At 47.7% G+C, this 15,735-nt stretch overlaps 2 protein-coding genes across 2 annotated transcripts; both read left to right on the plus strand.

Moving 5' to 3' along the window:
- The first annotated feature begins 838 nt into the window (after positions 1-838).
- On the plus strand, positions 839-2,874 carry LOC119090578 (endocuticle structural glycoprotein SgAbd-1). Its single transcript, XM_037213407.1, has 3 exons — positions 839-894; positions 1,663-1,817; positions 2,416-2,874. Exons 1-3 carry the CDS (start codon positions 886-888, stop codon positions 2,630-2,632), a joined length of 381 nt encoding a protein of 126 aa, XP_037069302.1. The 5' UTR covers positions 839-885; the 3' UTR covers positions 2,633-2,874.
- A 6,889-nt stretch (positions 2,875-9,763) lies between these two features.
- LOC119090424 (mesencephalic astrocyte-derived neurotrophic factor homolog) lies at positions 9,764-14,697 on the plus strand. Its single transcript, XM_037213223.1, has 4 exons — positions 9,764-10,010; positions 11,889-12,013; positions 13,869-14,010; positions 14,195-14,697. The coding sequence occupies exons 1-4, from the start codon at positions 9,926-9,928 to the stop codon at positions 14,359-14,361; spliced, it is 519 nt and encodes a 172-aa protein (XP_037069118.1). The 5' UTR covers positions 9,764-9,925; the 3' UTR covers positions 14,362-14,697.
- The last annotated feature ends 1,038 nt before the right edge of the window (positions 14,698-15,735 follow it).

The raw sequence follows: 15,735 nt of genomic DNA on the forward strand, positions 1-15,735 counted from the left end.
GTTAAGTGAGTTGCATTTTTTTATGAGTTTTCGGTCACGGACCCTGCGCACAGAATCAAAAAGCAGAATAAAAAATCAGAATCAAAACATGATTTGGTAAAAACTTTGTGCCTCGCGATATTGTAAATATTACTGTTGTAATGTTATATGGTGTTAGTATGATACGGTGCCCGTTTTATATTTGAAATTTTTGATACTGTAAGCAGGATTCAAGACCGAAAATTTGGGGGAATGCAGCTTAATACCACGTACACAATTATTGTAAGGGGTTCATTTTAATTCCCTCTGATACAACATATTACCACTCATCAATTTTACATCCATAACACCTACCTCACTACCAATTTAGAGCGGGGTGGTTTACCTAAAGCCTTGCAACACATTTTTAGCAATTGCATCAAGCATCGGAAGCCAGAGGTCTTCCACGCATTTAAGAGCTTCCGGCAACGTCTGGTGGCTGGGCGCAATCTAGCTCCCGGCGTCTGTCCAGAACATAATGTTGTATAACAGCTCGGTACCTTGATGCCGGCAGTTGGCGTGAGTAGGTACCGACTGTACTACTTCATTGATGCCCGGGGTGACGGTAGCGAGACTGTACCGGCATCAGGATATATTATTCTGACCGAGATTTCTAAGCATCCCACAAAACAAATGTGTATGACCCAATCATGTTAATCACCAGCCAGCCGGCTGCGAGAGGAAGCTCATGCCCTTGACCCTGAGACCCCCAGCTGGAGTGGGAGGCGTCTGGGCGGAGCTGGACACCCTCCTAGCAGGGCTGCCAGCGGCCCGGACCACCGGCGGTTACCCAACGCCCGGCGCGTATAAAGGCGGCGGGAGGACGACACTCAGCACAGTTCGTACAGCGTCGCCACTCGGATAGCCATGAAGCTGGTGAGTGCCGGGAGATGCTTGTGCCGTCCGCAGGGGTGGGCTTACTGGCGGTGATGGGGGAGGGGGAGGGGGGGGGGGGGCTGAAGCGTAGCTGGGCCCGGCTTTGTCGTATAATACGCTCCCTGGGCACGCTGGTCGAGCGCATTGTACGATTGTGTACCACCATGAAAGTGCTGTACAAAATTCTCAACCATCACCGTCGGATCCCATTGACTCCCACCCTTGTGGGCCCGGTGGTGCTTACGAAGGTGCTACCACCCTCCTTCAGGGAGCACCGGCCGGGACCCATCCCCACCAACCGACGTGATGTCGTTTACAAACGCACTGGAGCTCTGTAGTTTTGAGCGATTAGACCCACTGTTTCCAGCGGTGGATTTTGCATCAGGGTCCTCATCACACATGCCTCGTTGTCCGGACCGTACTCCTAACGCCTCAGCAAAACAATCTTAACTTAAGTAACAATTTTAAAAAAAGAAGTGAAAGTGCACTGATGATGTGGCATGGCCCCCGCCACTGCCATTGTTGACGCCTCCGTACTAATGCGTTAGACCTGTCTTCCGTTTCGGGAACCGTTGTTAACAGGCTAGTGCTGGCGGTGAGGAACAGGGCCCGGGTCCGCCGCCTCTGTCGGGGCCGGTATTGTGGCTGGTGTCGGGACCACCTGAGGTCCGCTGTTGGTGGTGCTGGGACCGTCTCGGGTCCGCTGTTGACGGTTCTGGGACCGCCTCGGGTCCGCTGTCCCTGACCGGACCACCGCTGTCGCCCCAGATCGTCGCCGTTGCTGTGCTGGTGGTCGTGGCCGTGGCGGACAAGCCGGCGCCCGCCGCCTACCCGCCGCCGCCGCCCTACGGCTACCCCAAGCCCGTCGTCAAGATCCTCTCGTCCACTGACTCGCGGCCCGAAGACCAGAGCTACGAGTTCTCGTAAGTTCTCGTCACCCTCCGCACGGCGCTGTTCCGCCACAGACTTTGACCACTTAACGGATGAAAACTATGCGAAAATTTGGTACTTTTGAGCGTTCAGAGGCCAAAGCTAGATCCGTGGAGGTTTAGCTGCTTATGATAACGCAGCTTTATGAGTGTTAGTACTATTGAATCCGTGCCAGATAATTAAGCTTTTATCTTTTCATTCATGTTCTTTGAAGCAAGGTTCTTGATTCCGAGAAATTGAGCCAGTGATATAAATTCCTATCAATTCGAACAAGCACAAGTGTTGCCCGAAGATGCAGGTGGGCAGTTTGAATCAGATCAGAGCCAGGACTCCATCGTTTGGCTGTTGCTGCGAGCTGACGGAAAGCAGGGTTTGCGAAAAGTGCTGACAAATCCAGCAATGTCAGCCGCACTGCGTTCATCAGCTGGAACAACTAAACACCATGTGGTTAACAGCATTCGAAATTCAATGAACCGCTGCAGCTATGCCAGTCGTACCTCCCACACGTACAACAGGCCAAACTGTAGCTTCACAGTGCGCCCTTGTGTCCTCGGTACGCCCCCGTCACGGCCGCCGCCACCGTCACTGCAGGTACACCAGCGAGGACGGCATCGAGCGGAGCGAGAGCGGCGCCCCGCTGCCCGACTCCGGCTACTCTGAGGGCGGCTACAGCCAGCAGGGCAGCGTCAAGTACCTGTCGCCCGAGGGCACGCCCATCGAGCTCTCCTTCGTCGCCAACGCCGACGGCTTCGTTGCCACGGGCGACCACCTGCCCACCCCGGTGCCCAACCCGTACGACCGGCTGTAAGCGGCTGAACCCCGCTGGGGAGCAGCTGCGCCAGCGCATCACAAGGCTGCAGAGCCAGCCCACGTGGCATCGCCACAGGCTGCGGGATTTCCCCATGGAGGTGGGACTGACCTGAGCGCCACCTCAGTGAAGTGGGGGTGGGCTGGGCGCCACCCCAGTCATGTGTGATAATTGTCGACCGAGTTCGGCAAATATTTATGTACTCACCAGTTTTTCGTGAAAATATACTTTGTGACGCATTTCGGCGAGCATTTTACAGACGATCGGTAGGCGTGTGTCATGGTTATATCCGCAGCGAAATGCAACCCAGTTTGATGAATATCAGTAGGAGCTTCTTCAAGTCACACGCTTAATTTGAATACAGCGATGCATCAGCTTCTGTCGGCATGCTTATCTCTACGCTTATGAGTTATGAGTCCTTATTCTGACAACTATCGACTTGCAATACACTAGATGGCATTGACTAAGCGCCATAATCAAGCGGGCATTGGCTTGATTAACAAAACTTGATGTTTCAAGTTTTTCAAGTTTTCAGATTTCAAGGGCTAGTCATGAGTGATCAAATTTAACAAAAAGCTAGCATTCAAAACTGAAACGTGTAAATACAGAAAATGCCTAAAATCTGCACAGATGCTGTCATTTCATAGTTACCAACATATCCAAAATGTCGGGCTCCCACATTCTAACATCGCTATTGCGCCGGGAGATTCCCGAAACACAGAAGGCTAAGCCGGAGAGTTACGATGACCAACACCATGAGGTTAAAAGCTATTTACAAAGTGCATTAGGCATGGCGAACCGAGCACAAACTTCGCGAATATCTCATCTTATATATGTATATATATATATATATGCATATATATACATATATATATATATATATCCTAACATTGCACAATCATTACACTATCTTTAACATCTCAGCTTTCCAAACTCTTACAGTATAGCTAACAGCTGCCCGAAAGATAGCCGGTCAGACCGAAAAGTTTCGATCATCCGCACCGAGCATAAGGATAGAAAGAAACTTTCCACCGGACATTATAGCGGATACAAAGAGAGCTAGTTGTACACATGCATGTCCTGGACGGCATTATTCAAACCAGGTCCAAAGGCGGCTTATTGAGTTCGCCCTTGTACAAAGATAACGAAAGTGCTGCGAGCGTAAGATCTTAAGACTCATTTAGCTTTTAAGATCCTAAGATTTAGACTGTTTTTTAGCAGTTGCTAGAATTTCTACTTCAATGCTCGAAGTTTTTCACCTTCGCTCATGTAGCTACTTTAGCTTCGCTCAGGAGGTATGCTTCCTTTCTGTTCGAGCCCGCTCCTGAGATCTTAAAAATGCCACGAGAAAATGCGGCATGGGAAACCACTGGTCAAACTGTATCAGTAAGATTTTTCTTGGTACTCGTGACTGCAAACTTTGGCAGGTCAAATCAGCTCAGATGGGTCAAATTAGCATTTCAGATACCGTCCTGCAAGGGGAAGAAGGAGTAGCAGCAACCACCTTTCTTCCGGGTCATGTCCTGGCGGAATTTGAGCCGCGGGTGTCTGGAATGTCAAGTCAGGAGTGGGTGTCAGGATTTGCATGCAATTGCTCGTCAATTTTCTTTTTTCAGGAGCGGTCAAAATCGGGACGGAACTGTTTCATTTTCAAACGGCTTTGAATTGTACCTAATATTGTGAGGTAGCCCTGACAGCGTGATTACACCATCCTACATCTTTCCGTGCAGTCCGTTTGAGCTTTACAATGGCTGTGGTCGTCTGACTAGACTGTTTAGAACCACCAAATTTTCAGGAGCAGTCTGTGCGTTCTCCATCGTGTAAAAATGGTGCCTATGATCCTAGGTTATATTCTTTTGGCTGGAAGCGGACGAAATGTCTCAACATTTACCACTTTTTTTCTCAAAGGTTTTCCAATTTTTTTCTTCTAGGGGTTAAAAATTTAAGATTCAGGCGATATCAGAACTCGCACTGTATCATTTGACCACAGACATCCTGAGGGTCCGAAAGGTACCGAAGTCGATATATCGTCGAAGTATACTGATTTCGCACAACCTTTCTAAGGGTAATTAAGTAGCCGTATTCTATCCTTTAAACGCAAAGTTGTTTTTTATCCTTTTATCACAAATAAAATTATTATCATACAAATCTTTCAAAATATTTTTTCAGTTCTCCCTGTTTTACCGTGCCATGAAAAAACTGGCAGGTAGCTCACAAGCCACACCTCATTCGTCATAGTGTTACATTTTGAGCAGTGCATACAGATGACATTTGTGAAGGAACCTTTTTCTAATGGACTATTTCTTGCTATTTCTTTTCCCATCTACCTAAGCTTTCTTCTGCGTTTTACAAAGCGTTGAGCGCTTTTCGCTCGGGTCTTCTCCTCCAATTGCCTTTTAGGGAGGAGCTGGTCATTACGAGAGATGTGCCTCTCTGTTTCCGACAACTTTCGTTTCTTGGGGGCGCGAAGACTGTTGGAAGAGGGAGTGTGTCATCTATTGGACCATAAGGTGACGGTAGGACCGGGTGACGTGCTGTACCGGTGTAGCCGGGTGCCGGTGCCGCCGCTGTGCCGCCGGGGTGTTGTGATGTGCCGACGCTGCAGGGGTGTTTTGCCGCTCGTCACGCTCCATACGCCCCTCAACGCTTTCCTCCAAAGGCTTATGTCAAAGCACAGAGTTGTGGCTGAAGAGTTCTGAGCTTCCGAAGACACGGTCAGGGTTAAACGGCACAACTCCATTGGCCTAAAAGCCACTGATGGCGTTTTCTGGGCTCTGAAGCACGACCTTGTAGGCTTGTGAGAACAAACCGCCTATACACATGTCTGTGATCCTTCGGCGCAAGTGAGTGTCATGGAAGAACTTCACTTGCCGGGCCCAGACCGCTTCGAGAGGCCCGCATTGTGTCAAGTTGAGGAGGTGCACGACTTGTGAACAGTGTGGGGATATGGTAGCGATGTCCAGTCTCCCGTGCTTTCGCGCTGGGGCAACAACACTCAGACTGACATAGCTGCTATGGTTGTATGTAACGGCCAGAAGCCCTCCGACAGGTACGGGCGCGGCATGCTGGACGAAGTGCCGAAACCACTCCACAAAAAGTCCGTAGTTGATCCAGCCGTCGTCGCTGACCGGTGCCTATGGTTCCAACGGGATGGTCCTTGGTTAGTGCCGCGTTCTCTGTTCTCCCACCTTAGATCATTATTGGAGGGACGCCCACTGGCACATCCCACACTGGTTGTCAGTTTACCCCGTTCTGTTGTCGTAACTTGGCCGACCTTGCGTTGTCCTCGTTCAGCAAGCACTTTTGGGATTTCAGGCACGGGGCTCAGGCCGTCCCATCAACATTGCACACCCTGGGAGGAAGGGGTAGGGCCTTTGCTCTGATGTTGCACGAGCTGGCTGTCGTAGAATTGTTGCACGTTGTTTTTTTATAAAACCGTCTAATCTTACCAAACTGTAGTCTCGGACTTTTCAGAGCGAAATTCTGCGGGTGCCTTTTCACAAAGTCGGTCACTCAGTCTGGGCCACCACACCTCTTCTGGTGATTGAAGGGATGCTTTATCTTCGGTCTTACGGCGTATTCGTATACATTGCTGGCCATGGCCTCTCGTTATGCCGATGTACACGCTTGACAGGTGCGGAATTCGCCGCTCCATTGCGTTCTCAAAATAGTTGGGCATGACTGTCTTTTTGCCGAGGCATGGAGGGTCATCTAGTTGCAACGGACCGTCATCTTTTAGGCGATCCCTGGGGGCTGAGAGGGACCTTCCAAACGTCCTACAGGTCTGCCGTATCTCCAGGCCCCTACGTGCAGCTTTTAAGGCATCCTTTATGGATGTTGTGCTCCAAGATCCCCAGTCACAATCTCGGATATAGTTTCGAGGCATTCTGGAAAGGAAAGACGGAGGTAAACAATAGCTGCAACAGAGCTAACTAGTCATTTTTGGATTTTTATGCACACGTGAATTTGAAAAATTCGCATCTATCTTACATATATCCAATCATTGTTATCCCTTAAAGCCCATAGACAATACCGCCTGGGGTAGCACCGCCCATGGTGGGATAACACCGCCAGAACGGGCGGTGTTACCCCAAAAGCCTGTTTGATGCAGAAGAGCGTGGATGACGTCATTACCGATCACGTCGTGTGCAATCCAGGGCGCGCAAACTTGACGTAAATGCCTATAAACCTCAGAGATATCGTCATATATCATGATTCAGTACTATTCTTTCCACTTCCGTGAATGTAAAATACCCCACTCTCAATACCACTACGCGCAAAGGCAGAGCACACCATAATTCAGACGAAAAATTCAATTAAATCAAAGCGCCCGGTGCCCTATGTTCTTCTGCGCCGCGGTTAAAGACGACCGTCAGCTCTTCACGCACAATGTCCAATATTCTCAATGTTGAGGCGGGTGGTGTTTGCCGAAGGACGGTGCTATCCCTCCTGCCCTTTCTAAAAAAAAAACGGAGCCTTACCAGCCATGCTAAAGGAAATGTCGTACACTTGGAGATATTGAAGCAGCACCAGATGTGATCAATAAGTGCAAAGGGCTGCTGCAGACAACATAATCTCTCTATTTAGTAAATATACCCCTCGATACGCCATTGTTTGATTGCGTCATGGAACGTTTGTATCATAACACGAACTTCTAGTTCATCAATCTCCCGAGACATGGCAATGTGAGCTAGAGGTGTTTGCTCAGCCAAACGTGCCCGTGTTTGGGTCTTTTCTCGTGGTGCTCTTTCATATTTGTTCGTGAGTTTAAGATGTTTGCTTGTACTCACATACCTGTTTATATCGCTATTATAAGTAACTCAGTTACAAGTCATATTTCTGTCAAGGTGATTACCGTAATATTTCCGAATTATTGAGAATAATGTATTAGTTCTTGTTTCATGCAGCGCAAAACGTAACCCGTGTTAGAATCTTGCATACCTTGCATGACCCTGATTGGGAGCCAGCTGACAGCCGCGATTTTTGGAAATTTTTGCTCACAAACGTCAGAAATGTGCGACTCAGCAATTATATTTTTATTGATCTGGAACGTCGTATGCCCTTTGAATGGCATGTTGTGAAGGACGTTATTATAGCGTCATGGATGCCTGGATAACCTCCAAATAATCTGTGCGAAATAGTCTGCACATCTTGGTTGGCATGTAGCTCGGAAACTCGAGGGTTTTTGGTCTTAAGAAGAGCATGGCTGTTAATTGCACCGAGTGATCTCCAAGATGGCTATTTCAGTTCAAAATCCCATGCAGATATGGAAAAGCCGCTTTACATCAAACACCATTGTTTTTCACGAGGGCGCTGTGCCCTATACCCATGGACAAAACAGAAAATTAGCGTAGATTGTGTAAGTTGGCCGGATGGCTATGCCCCCAAACTCCGTAACCGGATCCATTAATGAAACCGGATGGTTATCACCCCACAGACACAAAACCTCATATTTTTGTCGTTTAGGGGGATTGCACGACCATTGGATGTACGGATGATACAGATGGCATCCACCAACAAGCCTTTTGACTATGACATATGAACACGTGCGTAATGTGGCGTGCCTCCGTAGCAGAGCAGAAGCAGTGAATAACTCGATTCGTGTGGCAACAACTTTTGGGAAAAGGAGGGCGTCGATCTAAGCAGTTCGCCGAAAGAAAATCTCAGGTTCGGCCTCCACTGCCCGTCGTTCCACCAGGTGTCGCACCTGCGCCTGTCAGCCAGATGTCACTGGCGTCGCGCGGCTTGTTTTCCGGCCCGGTCTCCGGTTCGCCACCACGGAGGTGGCCAAGGCGTGACCCCGGAAGAGGGCGGCGGGAACAGCTAGCTGTCTATCGTTTGCCCTCGACCCTCTGTCCGTATCCACGCAATGCTGAAATAGCTCGATCGGTCTTACGGGCCGTTTCAACATAGAGCAGTATTGAGCCAAAAGCCTGGAGAAAACCATAAGAGACAGGAGGTTACGAAGATGCTGCTAGCAGAAACATGACATACATCGTTTCTTATCGTCTGAGGATCGGGTGTTATAAAGATTTCACAAAATTCGGGAACGTCAGGAAAAGTTAAACCCCCATTTGAATGCCCCTTTTATAGCATCAGCTGCCGCGCGTAGAAGGAAGGCAGCCGCACCAGACGAGCCAGGGAGACAAGAACAAGGCGATAAAGGCAGATAAGATGGTGGCCAATGACGCGGAGGAACGGTCAGCGCCGACGTGGAATCAAGTGATGTGGGGCTTAGAAAATGTCTCGCAGTCTGAAAATGACGAGCCTGAAAATGCCGGGAGAATGTGATGACTGACCGCTCCAATAAACCACGCATGATCCTCACCGCCGGCGCTGGGAGACGTGTGGCCGTCCTCCTGAGCCACAAGGTGAATGAACCGAGTAGTCTGCACGATGTGGTGGTGGAGAGGTGGGTGTCGATGGATTCGCAAGCTGGGGAGACGGTGTAGTATAGCGCGGTTACTAATGCGCGCATCTGGGTGCGCCTTTGCAGCCGGCTGCCGAAAGCAGGGGCCGAACGGCCGTGTCAGCCGCGATCAGTGGTCACCGGAACGGCAAGTTTCTGATATTGGTGAGCGCGCGCGCATATCACGCTATTTTAATAATATACAAATTTGAAACGCAAAATGTTTTTCATAAAAATAAAGTGAGCTAGACATGTTCAAAAAATGAAGGGTAGAAACGGTGTTTTTCGGCCCACGGCTTGTCCCCTTATCGCTTTTAGCAGTTTGTGCTCCTGTCCTCTCCCGCTCTCTCTGCCATGGCATATTTGTGCTAAGTGAACAGCCCTCATCTCCTTATGAATCAGTAAGATTATGATTTGGTGACCGCACACGTTTCCGGTATTGATGCTCTTCCGGCCAGATCTTATTTAAATTTAAGTTTGGCGGGGAAATATTTTAGTGATCGGTATAGTTATTCATATTGATTTGAATAAAGAAGTTTTGATGAGCATCAATCCAGTTCTCGACCTACGTTAGAGTTCTTCGTCTATTCCAAAAGTAACACAAATTCGTCTGCCACTCTGTTACGTGTGGAAGATCCACCAATCAGAAAGCGCCAAATAGCTTCGCGTTACTCTCTAGACGTTTCAATTACGGTGACGTGGTATTCAATGCGTTGGGGTACCGGGCCTGCGTTGTGCTTCTTGACGTGGTCCGGTCAGGTGTGGCATATTTCGGCCTGCCAACTTGAGGAAGCTTCTGGTGTGCGGTTATTGCTGTTCTAGTCCTAGTGCATACAAATAATTGTTTAATCTGTTGTACAACAACATAACCACATACCGTAAATATGCAGGGCTCGATCGTTCCGCTATGTATGTTCCTCCTATATCAAAGCACAGTGGTATCGTCTCTTCGAGAGGGTGACTGTGAAGGTATGTGGTTATTACTTTCTTAAAGTGCATGTCAAAAGTGTCCAGAGTCTATTTATCTGTAAGCCATTAGAAGAATCTGAATGTAACAGTTTTGGGCAGAATCTGTTATTTTTTAGGCAGCCTTTGCTAGCTTAATCCGCACCCAAAACATGCATGCTGTTAAGTTATGTCACTGGCAGCCAGGAAGTCAGTCTGCAAAAAATCCACTGTGTTGAATGCATGGAAGCTGGTGCCCTGCACCTTTCACTTGTGTGCATGAAACTCAGGCAGGATAAATTGTGTTGAATTTTCTCATTTTTACATGAGAAATGTTATGTGGGAGATTTTATGTCAGGAGTTACCTTTAAAATGTCATGTTTTTTTAAACACTGCTCTTCAGGGACTTGAATTGGGGGTGGGTATGCTTCAAACACCAAATGCCCTGATATATGTGCATGCCTTGAAGTCATTACTGTGATCTTGCTGCTATGAATGACATGTTGGAAATAGCATAACTTTTTCATGGTCTGGAAGCAAATCACTGGTAGCAATCACAGTCACTGTTAGCAAAAGCTGTTAAACACTAGTACAGGCTGCCCTTTTCAGAATTTTCCACCTTCAGATCATTACAAGTAGTCAGACTTAGGGGTTTTAATAATCTTTACATAAACACTGCACATGGAGGATCTTTAGAGCTGGAAACACTGTTCATTATAATAGAATAGTGGAAAAAGGTCATCTTGGCTTACAACCATAATATATAATTGTTCTTACAGTATTTAAGATGATTATAAAAAACATGTAAAATCAACTAGAAAATAATGTAAATGAGTTGTTCAACTGATGCAAGTGGTGGTTACAATGCTGACATCAGAATCAAGAGTGAGAATATTGTGAATGTTTAAACCTGAGGTAAAAGTTTAGAGCCACATCTTTTAAATCGTTTCTTGAGCCACTGGAAAATCACTGGATAGGTTACATGTAACCTACCTAATGCAACCAACCTAATGCAACTAACCTCATGCAATGTCATGTCACTGGGAAACCAAATGAATTGGTGACAAGGAATAATATGTAATATAAAGTTACATAAACAATGAAACAAAGTTAACCTAACCTATCTTACCTAACCTTATCTAATCACCTTGACCAATCTTGTAACCCTCCAACTCATCCCACTGGTATGTAAAATGTTCACAATTTGCTTTTTAGTCTCACCTAATACCCCATCAACCATTTGATTTTCATCATATTTCTACCAATTTAAGATGTCATTTTTGGTCACTGTGTCAACTAATCAACAAGTAGTATGCAAAAACCTCATATAAGAAAGCAAAAGCTAAAAGCTGGCCTTGATGGCCAGTGAGACATTGCAATAGCCTTTGGTGTGCTGGTATCATGTAGTCAGTGTTTGAACCTACTCTGTGGTGCTATTATCATAAGTGTTAAAGTGATGAATTGATATGACATTATTTTGCTGTTTTGTTATTATGAACAGTATTTTCTACTCTAAAGAAGACAATTCATGTGCAATATGTTGATGTAAAGATGGATAAACACATAAGTTTCACCTTATAAGCTGCTTCAAAACTACATTTGTGTATACTGCCTGGCCCCAGCAAGATCTTGCTGAGGCCTGTACCATCATGTTTCTGCAGCTGGCCTGTTACTAGTGATCAATGTTGCCATCAATGTTTAGGCAGATGGTTACAAAATCCTGGAATGCCACTGATCATGGCATTCTCTTGGAATTTGTCATGTTTATGTACTTTGTGTGCTTTACCATACCTAGGTACCCAGCAAATGCAGTCCTTTTGACATCTGGCTGTGTGATTTTCTGATATGATGTTAATGATGTTTTGAATATTTGTGCTCACATGCAGCCATCTTTCTTTTCAGTCTGCATTGGGGTCATCAACAAAATATACAAGGCTGTGCCCTCTGAAGATAGCTCATCTCAAGATAAGGTGCTAAAAGTTCTGGAAGATGTGTGTGCTGGTACCAGAGGGAAGGAGCATAAATTTGTAAGTTTATATTCATGTTGTTACTTTTTGTGTTCATCTTGCCCATACCTTTCAAGTCAATGGAAGAGCCTTAAAGTTAACTTCAAGGGAAGTGGTTGTGGGTCATGCTGTGGATGTCTCCAAGCATCCCAGATCCAGGATGCCTCCATGGATGTCCTGCATTTGCCATTTCGTGTCTTTTAGCATTGTGTCTGACCCACCTGGCTTCGCTGTCACACATGCATACACATGCATATGTTCACAATGCTAGGAGCAGCATAATTCATCAGAGGTGGGTTGCTGATGGCTTTGGGGGGTATTTTTCCATTAAGTGCCCATATGACTTAGTCTTCTGTGATTCCTCCAGCCCTCACAGTTTCATCTCAGACTTATATTTTCCCACACACTACCTGCTGCAGTATGTTCACCATACCAAAAGTATGTAATTGGCCTTGGTGTTAATGAAATGAACTGATAAGGACAGATGCAAAAATGGAATAAAGTAATAGTAAATTACCAGGATCATGATTTTGTCATCAATCTTTGATATGCTGTGATAAGTTTATAAATGAATAAGATGCTAATTCATAAATCAGTAAGATGTGGTGCAAAACAACAAAGTGAACTGAAATTCTGAACAGCACATTAACACTTCTGGTGCATGCCACCAATGATGAAACATGACAGGAGAATGAGGATTTTACTGATTTTGTTTTTGGCTACTAGAAGATTAAATAGATAACATGAGTGCAATGATGAACCATAAAGGTTCCTCTTGGTTGTGCTTTTCCTGGCCAATGTAACAGATGTGATTCTTGCATATAAGATACAAAAATGGCTCTTGTCAAATGTCTTGTCTTGTATATTTGGTATGTTTAGAACACTGAAAAGCTATTTTCTTTTCTTTGAAGTTTCCAACAATATTGACCATCATAGTTGTCATTTTGCACCCAATCCAAAAGCCAATAATTGTTTCCAAAAGTTGGAGCCCAAGCTTATGCACAGTCATGTGTTTATTTTTAGGAAAATTACACCTTGTGCACCCTTGCATGAGTCGCCAGTGACCTCAGATGTCACGTCACGCTCAGGGACCCCGGAGCGATCGGCGATCAGATGTACTGCCGCTTATGTACTATGCACATTATCACAAGTCACTGAGCAGCACAAGACGATTGCAGTCACGCTCAGACAGACAGCAAATCAGAGATAAGTGCAGCACATTATAGCATCAGCAGCTGAGCGCCCCAGCGACCCAGAGGAACACGAACGCCACACGCGATACGTTTGAAATCGCGCCCCTTCTCATGCGGACCGAAGCGGGCCGCCGCAGACTGTGCTCCGGCACATTCCAGCTGACATCCCGTCATGGGCCACCATACTGGCTATAGACGCCAGCGGAGACAACATCTTCTGTAGCTGAGTCATGAGGCGGGCCGACCGTGATGCTGTGTAATGCTGTTCTTCGACTTACTGTGTCTAATCGTGAATCACGATCAGTTTTGCATTGCTTTTAATTATCATCTGGTGCATCCTACACATCACACGCACGCACGCACGCACGCACGCACGCACGCACGCACGCACGCACGCACGCACGCACGCACGCACGCACGCACGCACGCACGCACGCACGCACGCACGCACGCACGCACGCACCACCACACACACACACACACACACACACACACACACACACACACACACACACACACACACACACACACACACACACACACTTCAACAAAAACCAAACTGCATGCTGGTAAGTCGGTAACGGTAATCCACTAAGTCACCTGGTTATGAGCAGTGGAATGACTCCTTACTCTTGCCAGCTTGCTCGTGTGCCAATTACGATTGTTTTGTTTCCTGTTGCCAGTGCTACTACATTGGAGGCGTTGAAGATTCAGCCACTCGCACACTCAAGGATATCACTCAGCCAATGAGCTATTCCATGCCCGCTGAGAAGATCTGTGAGCGTCTGAAGAAAAAAGATCCTCAGATCTGTGAGCTGCGGTATGGTAAGTAATGAGTTTTTTACATCCAGTGTTCACTTTTGTACTGATTTTATTCGACTCACCAGCGAATCATCTTGTGATTGGGTTGGTGGCATGCGCGTTGTAAAAGTCGATAAACTTGATGCAAGACCTTATGCTACCATGTATTTCAGTGGTCACACTCGTTCAAGGCATTTCCTCCTTTCAGACAAGCAGATCGACCTGAAGAACGTGGACCTGAAGAAGCTGAAGGTGCGGGACCTGAAGAAAATCCTCTCCGACTGGGACGAGATCTGCGACGGCTGCCTCGAAAAGACCGACTTCATCAAGCGGATCGAGGAGCTCAAGCCCAAGTTCATCCGCGAAGAGCTATAGAGATCTGTTCTAGGCACTGTTTATTTATGTGGGTTTGCTCTGAGTTTGGACTGTGGGTCACGCGCTGGCAGCGGTGGCATGCGACCGATCCGAAGCCGCCAGCTGCTCCCGACGCAGGGGCACAACGCTGTTATGATTTGAGGCTGATGTATTTGTTACCGACGGAGCATGCGTTTGTTAGCACCGGGCGGTGGCCACGTGCTCCATTCCTGTAGACCTATTATTGTCAAGTTTCAGACGGGCGTTGAAATCGTCGAAGCCGTGTCAGAGTCCGGCCAGCCGCCATCCGGCGGCATGGCTCTCACTGCGAGTGAATAAATCCGACGTCACATTTTCTACTATTGTTTCTGGTCAGCGCTGTGCTGAACGCCGGCTGGGGTGCCGAAGGGCGGGTGAGAGTGACAGCGGCTGGGCTGCCGACGAGCGGATGAGGGTGGCGACGGCTGGGGTGCCGACGAGCAGGTGAGAGTGGCGACGGCTTCGGTGTTGAGCGCGTGAGAGCGACGGCGGCTGGGGTGCTGACGAGCGGATGTGACTGACGGCGGCTGGGGTGCTGACGACCCGACGGTTCCGGCGGCCTGCAGACCAGTGAGTGTCAAGGGCTCCCACTAGGGGCGCAGTGCCACTCGAGCCGCACAGTCCTGTCAAGGAAGCTCGATCTCGCCGATCACGAGGACATCGTGAGCGCGGGTTGTTGGGCCAGGACCTGGGTAGGCCGCTTCCGATCGCCATCTGGGCTGGCACATGCACTCTGCTCAGAGACCGCAGGACGGGGAAACATGCTCGGATTACGTTGGCAACTGCATGTGCAAGCGTGATCGGTGTGAGTGCGGTTTCTGTGTATGCTGGTTGATGGGTGTACTAGGCCGCTTCCACTCATGTAGCTCGTGCAGCGTCCGTAACAGATGTTTTATTGGCAGGTGATCCGCATCATACTTTTACAATCAGTGCGGCGTTGCGCAACATGGTACCATGCACGCATACTTGCTTTTGCGCCGGCGAGTGCGTAGTGCAGAAACGTAGCTCAGCAAGGAATTTTCTAAATGCTCTTGACACGCGCTCGGGTGGGGGGTCAAACCCACCCTCAAATGTTTTTTTTCCGGAATGGCTTCGAAGGGGTGCGGCGTGGTCGCGCTAGATTTGCATAACTCAAAAATTGAATAGGGGATCGTTTGGCATACAATTTAGATGTACCTTGTAAGGTCGTTGGCCTACAGCAGATCAAAGTCAGGCCATGGATTCAGCGAAGCCAATTTCAAGAAAATCGTTCAATCCGATGTAACAGCGGAATGTCTGACGAAGCCACACATTTCTGAGATACCTTTCTATGCAACCCAAGAATTGAATGAATAAATTCCATGGACGTGAGGTCAG

Source organism: Pollicipes pollicipes, unplaced genomic scaffold (genome assembly GCF_011947565.3).
Source record: "Pollicipes pollicipes isolate AB1234 unplaced genomic scaffold, Ppol_2.1 Scaffold_3087;HRSCAF=3621_pilon_pilon_pilon, whole genome shotgun sequence".
Classification (NCBI taxonomy): domain Eukaryota; kingdom Metazoa; phylum Arthropoda; class Thecostraca; order Pollicipedomorpha; family Pollicipedidae; genus Pollicipes; species Pollicipes pollicipes.

Excerpts from the sequence above, each read along its gene's own strand:
- LOC119090424 (XM_037213223.1), top strand. The coding sequence starts at position 9,926 with ATGCAGGGCTCGATCGTTCCGCTATGTATGTTCCTCCTATATCAAAGC. Across the intron at positions 12,014-13,868 it reads GAGGGAAGGAGCATAAATTT|TGCTACTACATTGGAGGCGT; the intron begins GTAAGTTTATAT and ends TCCTGTTGCCAG. Across the intron at positions 14,011-14,194 it reads GATCTGTGAGCTGCGGTATG|ACAAGCAGATCGACCTGAAG; the intron begins GTAAGTAATGAG and ends TCCTCCTTTCAG.
- LOC119090578 (XM_037213407.1), top strand. Across the intron at positions 1,818-2,415 it reads GACCAGAGCTACGAGTTCTC|GTACACCAGCGAGGACGGCA; the intron begins GTAAGTTCTCGT and ends CCGTCACTGCAG.